This window comes from Dothidotthia symphoricarpi (genome assembly GCF_010015815.1).
Source record: "Dothidotthia symphoricarpi CBS 119687 unplaced genomic scaffold P153scaffold_5, whole genome shotgun sequence".
Taxonomy (NCBI): domain Eukaryota; kingdom Fungi; phylum Ascomycota; class Dothideomycetes; order Pleosporales; family Dothidotthiaceae; genus Dothidotthia; species Dothidotthia symphoricarpi.
In genome coordinates this window covers 1,203,468-1,221,485 of record NW_022985012.1, presented here as the reverse complement: position 1 = coordinate 1,221,485, position 18,018 = coordinate 1,203,468, and the positions used below count along the sequence as shown (strand labels likewise).

Here is an 18,018-nt window from a genome sequence, read left to right as displayed (position 1 = left end):
GACAACCCCTTCCTTACTAAGCTGCGTGCCTGCCAAGGCGTTTCTGTGTCGTTCAGAGCACCTCCATTTTTCGCTTGGAGACAAGAGAAGCCGCCAGACACAGCCCCTCGCGACCACCCCACCAGACCATTATCCTTTCCACAACCCGCGTCGATCCAGACAGAGCAGCCCCGCGACTGCTCCCCCGCCTTCTCTCTCTCACCATCGCCCGGCGCGACTTGAAGAGCCCCTCCCCCACGCCAGACTCACACCCCAACAACCTCTCGCACCTCCACACACAACCACACACACTCTCCCACGACTTTACCTCGACTACGTAACCCCGCGTCTTCTCCACTCGAATTTCACACATACTCACAATGGCCGACGTCGCTACTGCACCGAATCCTCAGGAGCCAGTCCCGCTCGACACAATCCCCATCTCGCCAGTGGGCGACTCAAGCGAGGGCACACAGGAAAAGTCGTCCACCAGCGACTCCACAGCCGAAGGCGATGTCCGCACCGTCTTCCACGACCCCGAGAACTTCAACGTCAAGCACCCTCTCATGAACACATGGACGTTGTGGTTCACCAAGCCTCCTAGCGGCAAGGTGCGTTCTGGCCTTTCGGTGTCAACTTCTGGACTTACTAACAGTCATAGGGCGACAATTGGGCCGAGCTACTGAAGGAAGTCATCTCATTCGATTCCGTTGAGGAGTTCTGGGGTATCTACGTATGTCGCCATGGGCAGCGGCCTGGAAAACATAGGCTAACCATGTCCGCAGAACAACATTACGCCAACATCGGACCTGGCGCTCAAGTCCGACTACCATCTCTTCAAGAGGGGTGTGCGACCTGAGTGGGAAGACTCACAGAACAAGCATGGTGGCAAGTGGGCGTTCCAGTTCAAGGACAAGAAGGCCATCAACATCGATGCCCTCTGGCTTCACGTCATGCTGGCGGCCATCGGCGAGAACCTCGAGGATGAGGAGGACAACGAGGTCATGGGTGTTGTCGTGAACGTCAGGCGAGGCTTCTACCGTATCGGTCTCTGGACCCGAACAGTCGGCCGTGCGGCCAACGGCGAGGGCAAGAGCAGGACGACGGAGCAGGGCAAGGCTGCTCTCGAGAAAATTGGAAAGCGCTTCAAGCAGGCTCTCCAACTCAAGGACAACGACGTTGTCGAGTTCTCTGGCCACACTGATGCCGCACATTCTGGCAGCACTCGCGCGAAGGCCAAGTTCACTGTCTAAGACATCGGCTGCACGACTACCCTCACGGGCATGTAGCAAATTGGATGCAGACGAATGGCCTTGCAGTACGTTTTCCCGTCGACCTTGGGCATTATGGTGCGCTCCATGACTTGGATCGAGTCGATTTATTTAGTCCCTGGTTGGGCCGAAAAGCATTTCATACCGGTACATGATCAAAGATCCTGGTTTCTAGCATGGCGTCTGCATGGGGTGGCGATAGGTCATATTGGGTTTTCTAACATGATTCATCTGGCCATAACGGGTTATACCTGGACTCGGATGGTGGGGTCCTGGGTTTGATAGATCAGCTCTCTTATCTAGCATATCTAGGAAGTAGAGAAGGAATGCGTTTGACAAAGTCTATCTTCTTCACATGTGGAGCCTAGGTGACAGTAGTACAGTTCCACAATATGATTTCCTTTGAAGTGAGCATTGAACGCATTGCTGGAGCCTTCAGGAATGCGGTGACGTACAATTGTGGCTTGCGTGCGTACGTGCACAGCCGCAAATTTCCGTTCCGAAGGCTCCCAACGCGCCCAGCACGAGATATCCCCCTCCATATTTCTTCGCTTCCCCACATCTCTACACGGTAGTCGCAAACCATGCCTGTCGAAACAGGATACTACGACGCCCTGGGCGTGACGCCTACAGCGACCGAGTTGGAAATCAAGAAGGCTTACCGCAAGCTCGCGATTAAACTGCACCCAGGTATGCCGCGCAGTCGCCCTTTGTTAACGACGCAGGAACTGATGATGGCGCAGACAAGAACCCTGGAGATGAGACGGCGCACGCGAAATTTCAAGAAGTACGTCGAGTCTTGCCATGTGGAGGTGGAGGTGTCAGACTGAACTGCGGGGCTCACGTTGTGACAGATTGGCGAGGCATACCAGGTGCTCAGCGACGACCAACTGCGGGCAAACTACGACAAGTATGGCAAAGAGGGCGCGATGCCGAGTAGTGGCTTCGGTATGCACAAACGGTCACACGATCTGAGCGCAGTATGCTGACAATGTCGTAGAGGACCCGTCTGAGTTCTTCACCATGATCTTTGGCGGGGAGGCTTTCATGGACTGGTAGGACTACCTCGTGATATGGCGACTTGTATGTGGAAGACTGACACTCGCAGGATCGGCGAGATCTCGTTGATGAAGGACCTTACCAAGACCATGGAGATCTCTATGCGCGAGATGGAGGAGGAACAGGCTGCCGAGGCCGCTCAGGCTAAAGTCCAGGCCGAATCTTCAGCTTCTGGTGCTGCAGGCCAAACGACTGGCACGACTGGCACGACTGCTACAGACATCCCGACCGATGCCCAATCACCGAGTGCTGCCGCCAAAGCCAAGGAGGCTGAAGCTGAAGCAGAGCGTGCAAATGCTCATACGGCAGATGCCCCGCCAGTCTATGGTGCACCACCACCTGTGTATGCGGAGACCGCTGCAGAGCCACCCTCCGTACCAGGGACCGCTTCGCCCGCGGGCCCAAGGACGCCGAAAACCCGTGGCCCCGTACCAATTCGAGCTGCTATCATGGACAAGTCGGAGGAAGACGCACGCATGGAGGCAGCAGGCATGACCGACGCAGAGAAAGAGCTGCGTGAGAAGCAGAAGAAGAAGGCTGGCTTGACCAAAGAGCAGCGGGAAGAGCTGGCAGCGTACGAACTGGAGCGTAAGAAGATCCGGGACGAGCGCGTTACCAGCCTCTCCAAGAAACTCATCGAGCGCATTTCCCTCTGGACAGAAACCGACAAAGCCGCCGACGTCACAAAAGCTTTCAAGGACAAGATCCAACTCGAGATTGAGAACCTTAAGATGGAATCTTTCGGAATCGAGATTCTTCATGCTATTGGAACGACATACCTTATGAAGGCTTCCTCGTTTCTCAAGTCCCAGAAGTTCCTCGGCATCTCGGGATTCTTCTCGCGCATCAAGGATAAGGGAACACTGGTCAAGGATACTTGGAGCACTATGAGTGCCGCTATCGACGCCCAGCTTACTATGGAGGAAATGGCCAAGCTGGAAGAAGCAGGCGGCGAGGGGTGGACAGACGAGAAGAAGGCCGAGTACGAGAAGAAAGTCACGGGCAAGATCCTCGCTGCAGCATGGCGGGGCAGCAAGTTCGAGGTCCAGAGCGTGTTGCGCGATGTGTGCGACATTGTACTCAACGATAAGAAGGTTAAGCTAGACAAGCGGGTGGAGAGGGCGCAGGCTCTAGTCATCATCGGAGAGATGTTCCAGAAGGTATGTCCCTTGTTGTTTGTATTCTTCACTATGTACTCAGACACTGACCCTTGAAACCACAGGCAGAGCGCGATCCAGAAGAAGAAGGCGACTTCATGGCCTTTGAACAACTCATGGCCGAAGCCGCAGCCAAGAAGGAAACCAAGCACGAGAAGCACGAGAAGCACCATCACGAGAAAAAGGATAAGAAGAAGGAAAAGGAGAAGGCTTGATTGAGATCCTTTTTACAACTCTCTCAACTCTTTTTGCCGGCCTTTTTTCCTCTCGTAAATCCGTTTATTCGCTTCTTGCTTTTTCTTTATCGTGATATCCATAGATTCTTTCCCTTGTTCTGAAGTTGGTTGGATCGAGTCTGTTTCGGGGGCGAGGTGAGGTGGGTGATTGATGCCTTGTGGGCGGGCGGTTTGGTGGTGGTGGGGATTGAAAGTCAGGAAGGAGGCATAGTGTGTGCGTTTGGGTTTCATTCTGCGTTTGATTGCATAGATGGCGTGACGTGGAAGCGTGGTCGCATTTTTGAAATTCTACATATGAAACTGTGTATTTGTGCCGTGTTCGGTGTTGTAACAGTCTAGGTTGTGATACATGGGTGGTGGATGTGATGAATCTCCTTCTACCTCAGTCACATTCCTTCCCATCCCATCCTAACAGACCACCACGTCTACGTGATGAACCCCGTTCCGTAACAACAAGCAGCCGCCCCGTCAGACTCTGCTGAGAAATTCAAAAACGCCTTTCCCATCCCTGTGCACCGGTTCGCACCGCGATCCCGATCTAAAAAAAAACCCCCAGACTCCCATTCCCCATCTCAAACAGCTCAATCCCCACTACTCAAGGCGCATCCACTCTCGCTCGAGCACGCCCTCTACGCTCATCCACCTCCTCTCCAAGCACCCCAACATCGTCCCCATCGCCTTTCACCCCAACCCCCGCATCCCCATCCACACAACTAACCACAATCCCCGGCACCACTTCCGCCTCCCCCGTACCACCCACCCCCCTCGCCCGCAGCAAAACCCCCAACTCCCGCCCAGGCACCATCTTCAGCTCCTCACTACACGCGCAGCAAATCCGCAACTGGCACCACGTGCAGCTCCACTTGCGGTCCCGATCGTTGACGTGGCAGATCATGCACCCCATGGGCTGGAAGTAGTTGTTGCTCCAGACGGAGTGGCGGTGCGCTGTGTAGCAGGAGAGTTGGTTGGGCGTGATTTGCGGGATGAGCGTTATTGGGAGGGGGAGGGGGTGGCGGGTTAGGGGCGTGAAGGGGAGTGGGGAGTAGGTTGTGGGGGGTTGCGGAGTGGGTTGCGGGGCTTGCCGGGGGGTGGAGGATGAGTGTGTTGGGGCTGTGGAGGGCCAAACGGATGGGCTGGGTGTGGGGGGTGAGACTGTTGTTGTTCTGAGGGTTGGAGTTGGTGAAACGATGGTGGGTGTTTGCAGTTCTTCTGGAGAGGCATGTTGGTCCTCATGCGTCTCTGGCTGCAGAGTTGGGGGCGGCGACATTTCCGGCGTGACAGCCTCGACACTCACTGTTGGGACGGGCGGAGCGGGTCGATGAGCCTGCGTGGGATCGTTAGCAAATTAGTCCGACTTTTACACGGTGGATAGGATAGGTGTGCTGACATTCTCGAATCCACAAAGCTATCGCTTGAGGACAGGCGCAGGGAAAGAAAGCTGGATGTATACCTTCAAGATGTTGAAGCCTGTGCTGCTCTTCCCACGCTGGTGTAGAGGAGAAGAGAGATTGCCGGCGCGAGGGTTGGAAGGAGAACCTGTGTTGGTCAGGGCTTTGCGCGGCGGCGAGGGTGAAACTTTGTCTTCTTCGGGCGGCGTGGGTGGCATTTGTTTGAGTTCCTGGATTTCGCTTTTCTGAGTTCCTTGAACTTTGGTCGATACTTCTTTGGTTCGTGAGGCTTGCGCGTGAGCCCCGTTTCCACCTGCGTTCGAGGTGGTGCGTGTTGCTCTCGGTACAAACGTGGCTGGTGGAGGAGCGCCTTGTCGACCTCGGGGCGCATTTTTCTGCTCAGCAAGATTGACAAACTTTGAGACGTTTGATCCTAGAGACTTGGTCTTGACGAGTGGTGCTGTAGGAGCAATCACAGATGATTCAGTTGCCGTGGATCTCGCCTCGCGTTGGGAGAGAATTGAGTCGTTTCGCTCCAGCTCTCCTGCTCGCCTCGAATGAACAGATCCCATCGTCGAAGTCCCAACACTACTCTTGTTGCTGGGGTGCACTCGTGGTAGCGGTAGTGGCTTCCTGTCGTTGGGCGGCGAAGACCCAAGAATCTTAGTCGGCACTGGATATGCTGGCGTAGGCGGGATGTTCGCAGTAGCTCCGTTGCTAACGGTTAGTTTGAGCGAAGGCGGCTTTGCGCCACGGGACAAACTGCGGGATTCAATCCTCTTGCGTCGATGTCTTACAGGCGAGCCATCAGGAGAGACGGGTGCGTGTTGTTCGTCTGATTGATATTAGCAAACATGTATTCAAAGGATAATTTTGTAAAGCTAGAAATCGCTATCGCTGCCGCTGCCGCTGCCACTATAACAAAGAAAAGAAACAAAGGCGAGGTCGAAGGAAAGTTTCTTAGGATAGGCGGCTCGCTAAGAATGAACGATGCGGTGAAGATGAAGGTGAGACTTGTTTTAAGCGAGCGATCGTGCAGTATCATGATTCACATTGCCAACGGTTCAAACTAGCCCTTCCTAGCAAGAAGATTCGGAATAAATTGCTTACCTCGCAAAGGAAACTGCATGCCCATGCGATGGGCTGGGCTGCCGACCGTTGGCGGCGTCTTATCTTTTGGACTGTCCGATTGTGGTGGAGCCGGAAGTTCCTTGGATGCCGGCATGAGAGGATGCTCGTAGGCATCGAACGAGTGGCTATACTCATCCAATAACGCGCTGACAACGTCTTGTCGTGGCGATGTTTGAGACAGTCCAAGGGTCTGCTGGGTGATAACTTCGGTCATAGTGTTGTTGACGAATGGAAGCGTTTATACAAAAAAAAAAGGGTGAGAGTGTGTAGAGAATATAGAGTGGTACCGGCCAAACGAATGTAGATAGCGAGCTAGCGCTGAGATGAAAAGAGTGTGGGAGAGAAAGTAAGAAAGCGGATGACCAAGAGATAATTTTTCGACTGCTTCCAGAAGCAATTAATACAGAGAGGAATGAGTTGTGCGAGAGGATGAGATGATAGAAGGGTTACGCATGGTGAGGCCGGCAACGAAAATGGCTGTCTCAGGTACAGATGGAACATGGGCCGGCAGACGGGCACGCCTCGGATCTGTTAAACGCATGAAGTGTTTGGGATCGACTCAAGCTTGTTCCTAGCCAGTCACAACAGGTGGGCAGCGTAAGCCCTGGTGGGGATAGGTTGACCCATGCAGAAACGGAAGAGATGGAGATGAAAGGATGATGTTGCGTCCCACCAGCAGACTTCCGAACCGTGATCATCACAGCGGAAGCATGGACGATCTTTAAAATTTCCAGTCGATAAACTCAATTAGAATCATACTTGAAGATGAAGATGCGAAAGAAAGCGCCATCATGTCTGAGACGATCATTGAGCAAATGCCGAACGAGGAATGATAAGGTCTGGTGGAGCAGTCAAGGGGAATCCCACGCAAGATCATCCGCACGTGACAAAATCCTTCGCACAAGACCACCAACGAAAGAGATTGACTCGAAGATCAAATCTGTCAATGACGTGTAACGTTCGCAGATTGGCGCAACCCTTCTACGCGTGCCTGAAAGTCTACGTGTCTACCCCTGCTAGCTTCAAACAAAGCAACGGACATCACAAAGCGACAAAGGTCCGTGATCGCCAGAAATAGTGGGACACACGAGATGAAGATGATGTATACTTGGGTGGAACACTCTGTTTCGACAACGCGAGCGGACGGCAATTCACGATTGCCGCGGATAGATTAATCATATATGTCCTCCGGACCAACAAATACTTTGTTAGCATTTCACTCTCATCTTCTAAGAAAGTTTTCCGTATTTTCTTGTACGTTCTCATAAACCATGATACCCCTTGACATTATTCTAGGTTTCTCCCTCAGCCTCCAAGGAAAACTGTAACGCCCATTTCCCTATCATAAGCCCCAAGCTGCGTCCCCTATCGTTCTCAGAGTAATTCTACAAACCTCTCAACCCTCCAAGTTTCCAGATTAACGCACTTATATCTGTCGTCTTGATTCATTTCAAATCCCTCTATTCCAGTCTATAGCCGCAGAATCAATCTCCCAACATCTCCTCGTCCACCAGGGTCTTTGAGAATTTGCTCCAGCAGGATCTGTTGCATTCCAGGTAATTTTACTGAACAATTTAAGAAGTTGTACATGAGCAAATCAGCGAAGAGGTCAAAGACAAATTCACACCTACAAAATACACAAACCGCGATTCCACTGTTCCAAACCTCAGTGATATACCTAAGTGCTTATCTGCATTTCGCCGTACTATCAGACCGATGGACCTAGACATCAAAAACAAACCATTAAGAGATGGTGGTCAAGTTGCCCTACAAGCTCGCTAGACCTATATCTAATCCCGAGAACAACAATGGAAGGCCAGAGGTGTCTGTGCTAATTCTCAACGTAGTTGAATTCTCTTCCGTGGAATGGACTAGAAAGCATCTTGGTCCTATGATCGAAGACATACATGCTGCTTTTTATCACTTCCATGCGTTATGCGGACTGGAGAGATGTATTGCGTAAATGAAGAAACACGCCATGATGTAATGTTCGTGGGTATGCGATGGGTATGGTGCTACTGCTAGGTCAAGAGAAGCATCAGAATGAAGAGCACATCAGTTTCGGTGAGATGCAGACATAACATACGATGCATGTTTGGTGATGGAGGGAGAACGGTCTAGCATGTCTCGCTATAGTGGATGCAGAGTGCATGTATTCATCCTATACAGTATGCTTTCTTCCACACGAAGCTCGCCTGGTATCTACAACCCAAGGCATCTATCCATCCATCCTGCCAAACAGTCTCTCCCCCCTGTCTCTCCATTCCATCTACTACTCTGCCGTTACAATACATACATCGCCGAACAGTCATCACTGCGCAAGCCACCCACCCTGAATATCTACAGCAGGTACATGCACGCACTTCAACGCACTCAAGCCACCCCAAACGCCTACAAATGCCCAGACACAACACGAGCAACGCTCCATGCGATCCGTATCTCCGATTACAAAGCCAATCTCTCGGGGGGTATACATCGCCTCCTACGCCGGCCGGTAAAGTAAATGCGGCAAAAAGACTCCAACCTGAACGCCTTCGCTGATGATGATGATGATGACGATAATGATTACAAAAAGATATGTACAAGAAGATCTAAAAAGGCCGTGATGTGACGTGACGTGACGCAACATGACGGGACGAAATAAACGTCAAGCCGTCACTGGAAGAAGTAGAGTATAAACATTAGAAGCAGTGTTAATGTAGGCGTCAAGGCCGCCGGTGTGGAAGTCGTAGCAGCGCCTTTCAGCGGTGCAGCCGTGGTGCTGACGAAATCCTTGCCGCAGGAAATCGCGAGTTGTTGCGCGGCGGACGTGTACGTTTTGCTGATGGGCTGTGTGTGATTGCCGGCGAAGGATGCGAAGATGGCCATGGCGTCTTGTAAGCACGTATTGCAGGTTGGACGCGATCCGCCGGGAAGAATCTGGCCGATGGGCAGGTAGTAGGGGTATGAGTCTGTGGTGGATGTTGTGTTGCTGACGGCGTCTGCGAAACCTGTGTTGGGATGATTAGTTGGTTGTGTGGATGGTGTGTCGGCACAACGTACAGTAGTTTCCTGTGTCGCTCTTCAAGCAACTGGCCTGGTAGGACGCCTCGTACGCTATAAGGCCATTGTACGCCTGCAGAACAATAGGATTGTCGTTGTCGTAGTCTGTTTTGCATGCGGTGTCGGTCACCAATTCCCGCGCGAGACCGTCCAATGTTGCCGTGCATTGTTTTACATTGACACCACAAGTCGCGTCCAAGGTCTGGGTTATGCGTAGAAACGATCTCGACGCGTCGAAGAAGCCACTTGAAGTCTACATGGTGTAAGCACAGCCCCATTCCACTCCCCTCAAAACACCGTCAAACGCACCTGTAGGAGCAAAGAGAACGGATGGCAGTCATTGAAGTCTTTGTTCTGTCTCAGGCGGTTCAAGTAGGCGGAGCAAGAAGTAGAGAAATTATTCGACATGCCCGTATCAAAGGCCGACGGGACAGTAAAGGCGGTTGCCGAGACCTTTGGATCGGTTGTGATGGAGCGCTTGGAGGGCGGCGCAGACAGCGCTTTGGATGCATCATGGACGATATGTAGAGAAGGCATGAATAGTGGAATCAGCGGCGGTGGACGGTTGTCGAGGAGCAGAGGCGATCCCTTCCACGCTAGGGTGTCTTGCTCAGGCACAACGGGCAGCAGCAGCGCTGATCGATGACCATGTGCGGAGACGCCACCGAACAGAGAGCTCCAAGATAGCAGTATGACAAGCAGCGAGTGCAACAAACGGACGCGGGAGTTTGCGGGCGCTGTGCTCCTTGTATATATGCAGTGACACCCGTGGGGCTCTTCACCCTCATCTGGTTTGCTTCGCATTGCGGCGGCCAGGGATCGATTGGCCCAATGGTGCGACATGGCACCACGCCAGGTTTCCAACGACTCACGACACACCCGTCGCGTAGAATACCAAGTCCGTCTTTTTTATCTCCTGGTGGGCGGCCTTGCACAATAGAATCTTCTTATTTACACTGCCTCACGTTTGTGGCACAACCATTCCTCCACCCAAACGGTCGTCGCAGTAGCGCGTGAACTGGATTGGCCGCCTTGACAAGCCCTCACAAGTCCGCGGATCAATATTCTCCGCAAAAGCCAGGAACGCGTGTTGCGGGACAAAGAGTGCCGACCAGTTAGAGGCCAGGTCCGAGGGTGGTCGATGTCGATCGGAAGCCGGAAGGGAACGAAAACAGCGAGCGTTTTCCCCGTTGAATTCGATGTTGCTTTTTTTTCTGACAGCCGGGACGAGATTGCGACCGACATGGGAGCAGCCGACCTTAAGTTTAAACAATTCGCATGTCAAAGCCACGCGGCGCATCTGACAAGCATGCACCTAGCAGCACGCCCTCGACTAACTGTTCGGCTGACGGGGAGGGGAGTGCGCGAGCCAGATGCAGCGCTTTTCGTTAAAACCACCCGCTCTAGGGTGGGCGAGTCGATCGCCGGTGATTCGCGGGAGAGCGGCGCGCTCGTGCAAGACAATAATGCCCTGCGACTTAGTGCCCAAATCGAGTGAGGAGCCGGCCTCCCTTTTCGTGCGTGCTCGCGAAGACTTGCAGCGTGGCGTCATGGCTAGATCCGATTTCTTGCAGGGGGGGGTTCATCAATCGCGATACCGTTAAAGGTACCGTGCCGCGGGACTGCTTAAACGATCCAAGTCCCAAAAAAAGATACTTCGTCAAACGCGCTTCGCGTCATGTCCAGCAGCGCGTCATGTAGTCTCATCTACGAGAAGCCTTTCCCCCGGAAGACAACAGCACACAATTAACAGCTGCTCCCCAGAACGTCAACGCACATCGCAGAAAGCAGAACTACAAACACCCACCCCTGCTCACATTAATGATAGGATGCATTCATCGATAGACTCCCGCCAAGCCAATATCAAGCCACCAGCAAATTGCATACCCCTATCAGCGCCCATAACCCAGCTCCCTCACCATGCGCCCCGCGAGCTAGAACCGTCAAACCAGCAACCACACATTGGGCGACAACAAAACTACTCATACCAAACTGACACTGCTCCCGTCCCCAGCTAGCTAGCTACCTAGACACTGCCCACACACACAGACAGACAGACAAGGTAACCACGTCGTCGATCTCTCCGTCCAGAACCACGGCTATAATTGGGGAAACATAGGTCTTCATTTCCGACATTTCCGACATTGCCTTCCACGCTATGCTATTCTGTGGTTTGCAGTTGTCTTGTCCTGTCTTGTCAGCAAGCCATGGCCAGCACACCAACGAACCACATGTCGCTACCTAGCTAGCTACCTATATATTCGTGAGTGATATGATATTGGGGGTCTGGAATTTTCGATATCGAATACGAAAAGCCCTTCCCGCTGTTCAATACGAGCTACAGCCACTCATGCATCCCTATCGTATTCCCTGGGTATACTTGCCTGTCTGTCTGCCTGTCTGCATGACATGGTACCTATCGCATGGTATCGCATGGTATTTAGTGTATTGCGTACCATGATGGAGCGTGCGGCGCGGTGTGGTGCGGGGCACTTTCTGTTCTTTGGGCAGGCGACTCACCCACTCCGACATATGATGTGCAGCACTCAGCAAAATCCAATATCGATAAAGCCGATGGGCATTCAAGTCGGGCAAGTTCTCCAGAACAAATCACAGTCAGTGATCAATCAGTACAACGCGAATCATGTTATTTTGGCATTCCAGCTATATGAGGAAACCTCAAGCGAAGTATGAAGAATAGGAGGGGGTGGATTATCTCAAAAAACATGACCTTTGCACGCCCGCCACGATGCAAATTATACCACCCCCACCGGGTAGAAAGAAAAGACATCTTGCCCATATCGAGCAAAAGGAAAATCGAAGCCTTTTTTGCTCATGCCCACCCATCCATCTATGTTCTAGCAGCGAGCATGCGCTCGACGAATTGGGCGAAGAAGCTCCTCCACTCCTTCTCTTTCTTGACTCCTTCGAATGCGCCAGCTAGGGTGCGCAAGTATTGATCCACGCCATCGGCACCCATGCCCATACCGCCAAGGTCGTTCTTCAGGTGTTCTGCATATGGTTCGCCAACCTTCTTGATGATCTCGGTTTGGAGGTTTGCCAATTCGTGCAGAACCTGTTTTGCTTGTGCGTCCTTTGAGTTGAAGCCGGCAGAAGCAGGAACTGACCAGACGAGTGGGGAGAAGCGCTCAACTACGTAGTTGTCGAAACCGGGCAGCGGCGCTTGAGTTGCCACGGGGGAAGTGGGTGTTGTGTTTGCGCCCGGTCCAATTTTGTCGGGACCGCTCCATACGGATATCATGCGAATGAGTACAGCGAGGGCAAGGCGCGCGGTGGTGTAGTCGTTTGTGTCACGAGCGAAAGACTCGATTGACGAGATGACTGGATCGAACGTTGCTTGGTTTGCTGCGACATGTTAGCATTGAAATGAAAAGTATCTCGACCTTCCTTACCATTACTGACGAGCACAGACCCAAGACCATACTGGAGAACGAGGGTGATGAAGTTCAAGTACTCGCGCCGGAGTTCAGTCAGCTGGATCTCGTCGTCTGTGCCCGAAGGTGTTACCGCCAATGCAGTGAAGATGCGTTGCAAAACAGGCGTCATGACTGTGTCTAGAATGCTCGCAATTTCTGCTTTGAAGGTGAAGATGATTTGTCCGAGAACTTTGAGGAACGTGCTGATCTCGTCCATGGACGAACTCAGTGAGAGTAGTCCTTCAATCCATGATGGCAGCTGTTGTAGCAATCGTGGTCCTAAAACAGCTATCATACGCGAGAAAGCAAAGCGTGCTGCATGACGAATGATGCCCGAAGATTTCAGAGACTCGAGGGAGACGAGTATGGCTTCGGATGCTTTGATGAACTCGTCCGCCACTTCACTCTGGGGCACTGAGCTGTTGTTGTTTGACGGAACCCAGTCTGAATAACCTCGAGCTAGGGTTCCAACTGCCATGATGATGTGATGGATTTGGAGCGTAGCTCGCTCATCACCATTCCTAGCCTGAGGCAGTGTTTGTTCCATGTCGGCAAACAGAGGGCTCATGATAGTTTGTGCATACAGCTTCTTGTTCTCTGGCGAAACTGTGCTAGATGAAGCAATACACCCAACGGCCTCGAAGAGGTAGAGTTGCGAGTTAAATAGAGCATCGGCAGACTTGTCCTCTTCATCTGAAGACATGTCATCTTCAGAAGCGTCTGGCAACTCGGCTTTGATTGTAAGCAAATCGCCAACTGCTTGGATTATGTTGTACGACACGTTTCCTAGTTGAGCTCGTAGGTGCTTCACCAGGCGCTGGAAGAGGTACCAAGACCGTATGCGAACCTTGACATGGTTGCTGTGTGTAAGTTGTACAAAGTTCTCGAGTACTTTGGGAATCAAGTGAGGGTTCTGCTCAAAGAATTGGTAGTAACGGACGCAAATCTCCATGTACTGAAGCTGAACGGCAGGATGTGGGTAACTAGCTAGACCTGACATTTGGTTAGTATCACCTGCCTACCTGAGCAAAGAAGCCATGGACTTACCGGAATCAATCATGTTGTTCATCATACCCACAAGCTGCTGAGCAGCGACTGAAGAAGGTTCGCGTTTTGCGAATAGACCTTGATTTCTAACTGCCAGCTCCCCAAACAGAAACATTTCATGGAGAGCCAATTCGAGATCGCGCCAGTTTAGTGTCTGATCGCCCTGAGCCAAGCGACTAAAGGTACCATTCACAACGCGGCTAAGTGTCTCGATGTAGTATGCCTCGTCGATAGTCGTCACAGTTTGCTGTAAGACATGTAGACGTCTTCGGAGGTCTTGGAATTCAGCCTCGTCTGTTTGTTCACCCTCATCACCCCAGGATGCTGTGTCGTCGTACTTCATCTTTGCGATTATCGCGTCCAATACAGGCGGTAGCACGGCGGAATATTGAGGCGGTACGGCTCCAGATCTCTTTTGCAGTTTTCGTAGAAACGTGAGGAGGTCGGTGAGCGATGGAATGACAGTCGAGCAGACTTCATCGTACTGGTCGGCGAAGAAACGCAGCAAATACGGAGTGAAGACCCGAATGAGGTCGTCGGCTCGCTGCCGAGTTTGCTCGTCAACCGAGTCGCTTTCCAGAATCTTGACAATGTCAAAAACGATGTTGTTCACGAGCTTCGCTACTGTCTCCGCGAGGTCGTTGTCGTAGTTTGGACTGTGGAACTCGGCAAGCGCTGGGCTGGTGATGAGCTGGCCAACCACATCCGCCAGATTCAGGAATAAAATCAACTCAATCTTGTCTCCAGGGCTCATCTTCTTGCCCACAATCTCCGAAAATGTATCGATTGCTGCGTCGCGAACCTTCCCGGCCGGGCTCTCGGGGTCAGAAATGCCTTGCTGACCAGCCATCTCAAGGAAGGTACCGATCATCGCCTGGTTCACGATGAGATTGATATCGGTCCAGCTAACCCACCGCCCAATCGTCCTCAGACACATCTCTACCATTCCCAGATCCGACTCCCTCCATTTTGCGAGGATTTCTTGCCAGGATAACGAAATCTTCTGCGCATCTTGTTGTCGAATCACATCCTTGAGCTCGGTATTGCGTTTCTTCTCGTCCTCCGGCCTAGTAACCAGCTGATCGGCAATCTCATCATGAACCTGTCCAAGCATGCGAAGGTACAAGATTGTAGTGGTCGTGTTGACGTTGCCGATGGTCGTCTGGTCACCGGCTAAGGCGCGGAACTCGTCGAAGAAAGACGGCCATTGTGTGGGATACAATGCGACAAAGAGATATGTGATGGTCTGCATGAGCTTGTTTTGTATGTGCCCGGTATCTGTAGTAGTGCTGCCTGGCGCGTACGACTGGCGGATATGACTCATGAGCGTGTCTTTGATGTACGCGAGGCTTTGCTCGTCCAGCCGGTGTTCTTGGACGGCATTGTTGACGAGATCGAGGGACGTGTGGCGGATGATATCAGAAGGTCGCGGGTCGCGGGTAAAGAGTGTGAGGCACGCTTGCCATGCGGAGCCCTGTGCACGTAGTTGGTTTAGGTAGTCGATAGCCTGGCCGCGCAGTTGCTGGCTCGAGGTAGGGTTCGAGGCGATTTGGATGGCATTTTCGACCTAGCAAAACAGACACATGTTAGTATGTAGCCTCAAACCAAAAGGCAGTTCAAAACTCGTTGCTAAATTGCATGCGTACCTGGGCCTCCATTTCTTGCGCCGTCTCGATGCGGGACAAGTTGAATAGGTCAGGAGCAGGTGCGAAGGTGTCCGACCATCAGAAAGGGAAAGTGGTGTTGTGGTGATAAAATTGCAGCGATGTGATACGCTACCGGGTCATTGGAGAGAGCGAGGGCTGCATCATGGGAGTGGTATAGGCGGTGAAAGTGACAGCGCGGGGCACAAGCTCTGACACGCGGCGAGTGTGCAAGGAATACCGTTGGAAAATAGACTGAGAAGATGAATTTAACGGCTCGAAAAAGTGTCGCTATCGCCAGAACGGACAAACTTTTATTTAGGCCTCCGCAGGGTGAAGTGTGTGGTGTGGAAACAAAGGCACGAGGTGCATGAAAACAGCCGGTAGATGTGGGGGACCTCTCTGCTCGGAGAGCCCAAAATCCGTCGCGTGACACGTGCCTTCGCACTTGTTTCGCAATCTGGTCCGAGGCTCCAGGATTGGCTTGTTGGCTCACTTTTCAGAAATACTATTCACGAGATAAACAAGGGAGGAGACTCAGTCGAAATTTCATATTCTATGCCTGCTCTCAAGCTCGTTGAAAGTTTTCTTCAGGCCTATTTAACCTCCTCATTCTTCTACAATTTTTGTCTAACACGCGAACTGCTTCTGCTGCAGTGAGTATGCAATCAGTATGCTAGCAGCCATGCCACTTACTATACGCCCAAGTGCTTCGCCGCGTACGCGACGTGTTCGTCCGCAAACGAGGCCATGAAGTAGTAGCTGTGGTCGTAGTCGGGCTGCATGCGAAGGTTGATGCCAGCGGCGTTGCCAGCTTCCTTGGCCGCCGCCACCAAGTTCTCAGGAAGAAGTTGGTCTTGCTTGTAGAAGTTGTCTCCGGTGCCCTATTCATTATTAACAAAGCCTCAGATTGAGGAGTGTCGAAGGTAGTACACACCACATCGATGAGCATCTCCAGCGGACCCTTCCACTGCTTGACAAGCTCTGTGGCATCGTGCTGCTTCCACTTATCCTGCTGGTCCTCGCCAAAGTATCCCTTGAATGCTTTCTGGCCCCATGGGCAGTTGATGGGGTTGGCGATGGGCGCAAAGGCGGAGACGGACTTGTACATGCCGGGGTTCTTGAGGAACTGATCGCGACTCGTCAGTGACATCATCTTGTAAGGGTCTTCAAAAACGCACCAATGTCAGGGCACCGTGGCCGCCCATGCTGTGACCTGTGATGCTGACTCTGCTCGAGTCGAGCTCCTTGAATGATGAGAACAGGGCCTCAGGAAGCTCCTTAGTGATGTATGAGTACATGTTGTAGCCCTTGTTCCATGGCTCCTTGGTCGCGTCGACGTAGAATCCTGCGCCCGAACCGAAATCATAAGACTCGTCCTCGCCTTCGATTTGCAGCCCTCCTGTGGGATGGTTAGTCAGTGCTCAGCATCAATGGCAAACACGCACTTGGTGAAGTGTCAGGGTACACGACGGCAATGCCATGTTTTGCTGCGCCGTTTTGGAAGAAGCCCTTCTCCGAGCAGTTGTTTCCAGTACATGTCAGACCGGAGAGGTAAAAGAGCACAGGGACCTTTGCCCCGTCCTTCAATGCTTGTGGTGGCAAGAAGACATTGAGCTCCATGTCTGTGTTTGTGCTCGAGGACTTGTGCTTCAGCTTCAACACCTTGCCCCCGAAGGAAGCGATGGTGCCTGTGGTTTCAAAAGACATGATGGATCGTGTTGTGTGGTAGAGGAAGCTTGTCGTCGAAGATTTAAAAGGAAATCGAGGTCGTGGAGCACTGAGAAGTTTGAAAAGCTGTTTCATGAGAGTGACGTTTGTCCTATGTTTAGTGCGGGGGGTAGAGAATGCATGGATAGCTCCTGGTCAAGCTACCCCGCCCTGCGGTGATTTTATGGCTTCATGTAGGAACAAGATCCGCACTCGCGAGATAGGCGTGGAAATCGGGTATGATTCGGTATATGAAGCAAAAAAACGCCGGTCGCCGAACGTGCCCCATTTTACGACCACAAAAACTCCGTACCCAATGCAGCCAAGTCCAACCCACTCTACGTCAGAAGCTCCTCGCAGGTCCAATCCTCGTAGTAACCGTCTGGCAGATATCGTCGCACTACCAGCGGAATCTTCTTCTCGCGCAGCTCCTTTGCAGCAATCTGGAGAGGGTCTGTCATGCCTTCGACATCGATTAGGACTGGGGCATTGCCACTGCACGCCATTAGTTTGTTGTTCTCTCAATTCCGTGCCCTGGAAAACTGTAGCCTACCTGATCTGTAGCGCCCTTGTACCCAGCACACGCGCCTTCTCGTACTTTGTCATGTACGGGGTGGTTGTGCGGAGGTGTGACGCGACCTTCCTGTCCTTCTCGCTCTCGACCGTATTCTTGGGTTTGTTCTTGGCGGCAGCAGCGGCGCTCGCGTCTCCGGACACTACGACGTTGTCATCGTTCGGGTCGACGTTGTCGGGCTCTTGGGCGTTGTCGTCGCCGTCGTAGATATCGGGCTCCTGCTCCTCGTCGAAGTCGATAGCCTGCTCACTGCCCACAATCAGTCATTGTTGTGAAGCCTCGCCGACACAAAGACGCTACGCGAACACATCGCTGCAGCTGTCGGCATCAGACTATGAAGCCAA

At 52.4% G+C, this 18,018-nt stretch overlaps 7 protein-coding genes across 7 annotated transcripts; 2 read left to right on the top strand and 5 right to left on the bottom strand.

Moving 5' to 3' along the window:
* The first annotated feature begins 38 nt into the window (after positions 1-38).
* On the top strand, positions 39-1,525 carry P153DRAFT_394452 (eukaryotic translation initiation factor 4E). The gene is made up of 3 exons (XM_033671312.1): positions 39-590; positions 641-712; positions 765-1,525. The coding sequence occupies exons 1-3, from the start codon at positions 360-362 to the stop codon at positions 1,230-1,232; spliced, it is 771 nt and encodes a 256-aa protein (XP_033526681.1). The 5' UTR covers positions 39-359; the 3' UTR covers positions 1,233-1,525.
* A 309-nt stretch (positions 1,526-1,834) lies between these two features.
* P153DRAFT_394451 (DnaJ-domain-containing protein) lies at positions 1,835-4,045 on the top strand (the record flags this gene model as incomplete). Its single annotated transcript, XM_033671311.1, has 6 exons — positions 1,835-1,940; positions 1,994-2,037; positions 2,105-2,198; positions 2,251-2,305; positions 2,359-3,469; positions 3,532-4,045. 6 exons carry the CDS (start codon positions 1,835-1,837, stop codon positions 3,679-3,681), a joined length of 1,560 nt encoding a protein of 519 aa, XP_033526680.1. The 3' UTR covers positions 3,682-4,045.
* Positions 4,046-4,297: 252 nt separating this feature from the next.
* P153DRAFT_383181 (uncharacterized protein) lies at positions 4,298-6,435 on the bottom strand (the record flags this gene model as incomplete). The annotated part of the gene is made up of 3 exons (XM_033670208.1): positions 4,298-5,026; positions 5,153-5,925; positions 6,201-6,435. The coding sequence occupies 3 exons, from the start codon at positions 6,433-6,435 to the stop codon at positions 4,298-4,300; spliced, it is 1,737 nt and encodes a 578-aa protein (XP_033526679.1).
* A 2,441-nt stretch (positions 6,436-8,876) lies between these two features.
* On the bottom strand, positions 8,877-10,067 carry P153DRAFT_285070 (uncharacterized protein; the record flags this gene model as incomplete). Its single annotated transcript, XM_033663365.1, has 3 exons — positions 8,877-9,211; positions 9,264-9,516; positions 9,573-10,067. The coding sequence occupies 3 exons, from the start codon at positions 10,065-10,067 to the stop codon at positions 8,877-8,879; spliced, it is 1,083 nt and encodes a 360-aa protein (XP_033526678.1).
* Positions 10,068-11,892: 1,825 nt separating this feature from the next.
* On the bottom strand, positions 11,893-15,688 carry P153DRAFT_364711 (Exportin-T). Its single transcript, XM_033667662.1, has 4 exons — positions 15,394-15,688; positions 13,748-15,314; positions 12,677-13,693; positions 11,893-12,629 (listed from the first exon to the last, which is right to left on the bottom strand). The coding sequence occupies exons 1-4, from the start codon at positions 15,403-15,405 to the stop codon at positions 12,115-12,117; spliced, it is 3,111 nt and encodes a 1,036-aa protein (XP_033526677.1). The 5' UTR covers positions 15,406-15,688; the 3' UTR covers positions 11,893-12,114.
* Positions 15,689-16,085: 397 nt separating this feature from the next.
* Positions 16,086-17,196, bottom strand: P153DRAFT_285077 (S-formylglutathione hydrolase-like protein; the record flags this gene model as incomplete). Its single annotated transcript, XM_033663368.1, has 4 exons — positions 16,086-16,274; positions 16,328-16,519; positions 16,572-16,792; positions 16,839-17,196. The coding sequence occupies 4 exons, from the start codon at positions 17,194-17,196 to the stop codon at positions 16,086-16,088; spliced, it is 960 nt and encodes a 319-aa protein (XP_033526676.1).
* Positions 17,197-17,438: 242 nt separating this feature from the next.
* P153DRAFT_285591 (RNA polymerase Rpb6) lies at positions 17,439-17,931 on the bottom strand (the record flags this gene model as incomplete). Its single annotated transcript, XM_033663409.1, has 2 exons — positions 17,439-17,595; positions 17,654-17,931. Coding segments are annotated over 2 exons (435 nt in total), but the record flags the coding sequence as incomplete, so codon positions are not given.
* Between the last annotated feature and the right edge of the window lie 87 nt (positions 17,932-18,018).

Coding starts and splice junctions, on each gene's coding strand:
- P153DRAFT_394452 (XM_033671312.1), top strand. CDS start 360: ATGGCCGACGTCGCTACTGCACCGAATCCTCAGGAGCCAGTCCCGCTC. Junction 591..640: donor CCAAGCCTCCTAGCGGCAAG/GTGCGTTCTGGC, acceptor TAACAGTCATAG/GGCGACAATTGGGCCGAGCT. Junction 713..764: donor AGGAGTTCTGGGGTATCTAC/GTATGTCGCCAT, acceptor CCATGTCCGCAG/AACAACATTACGCCAACATC.
- P153DRAFT_364711 (XM_033667662.1), bottom strand. Junction 13,694..13,747: donor GAACAACATGATTGATTCCG/GTAAGTCCATGG, acceptor ACCAAATGTCAG/GTCTAGCTAGTTACCCACAT. Junction 12,630..12,676: donor GTCTGTGCTCGTCAGTAATG/GTAAGGAAGGTC, acceptor AACATGTCGCAG/CAAACCAAGCAACGTTCGAT.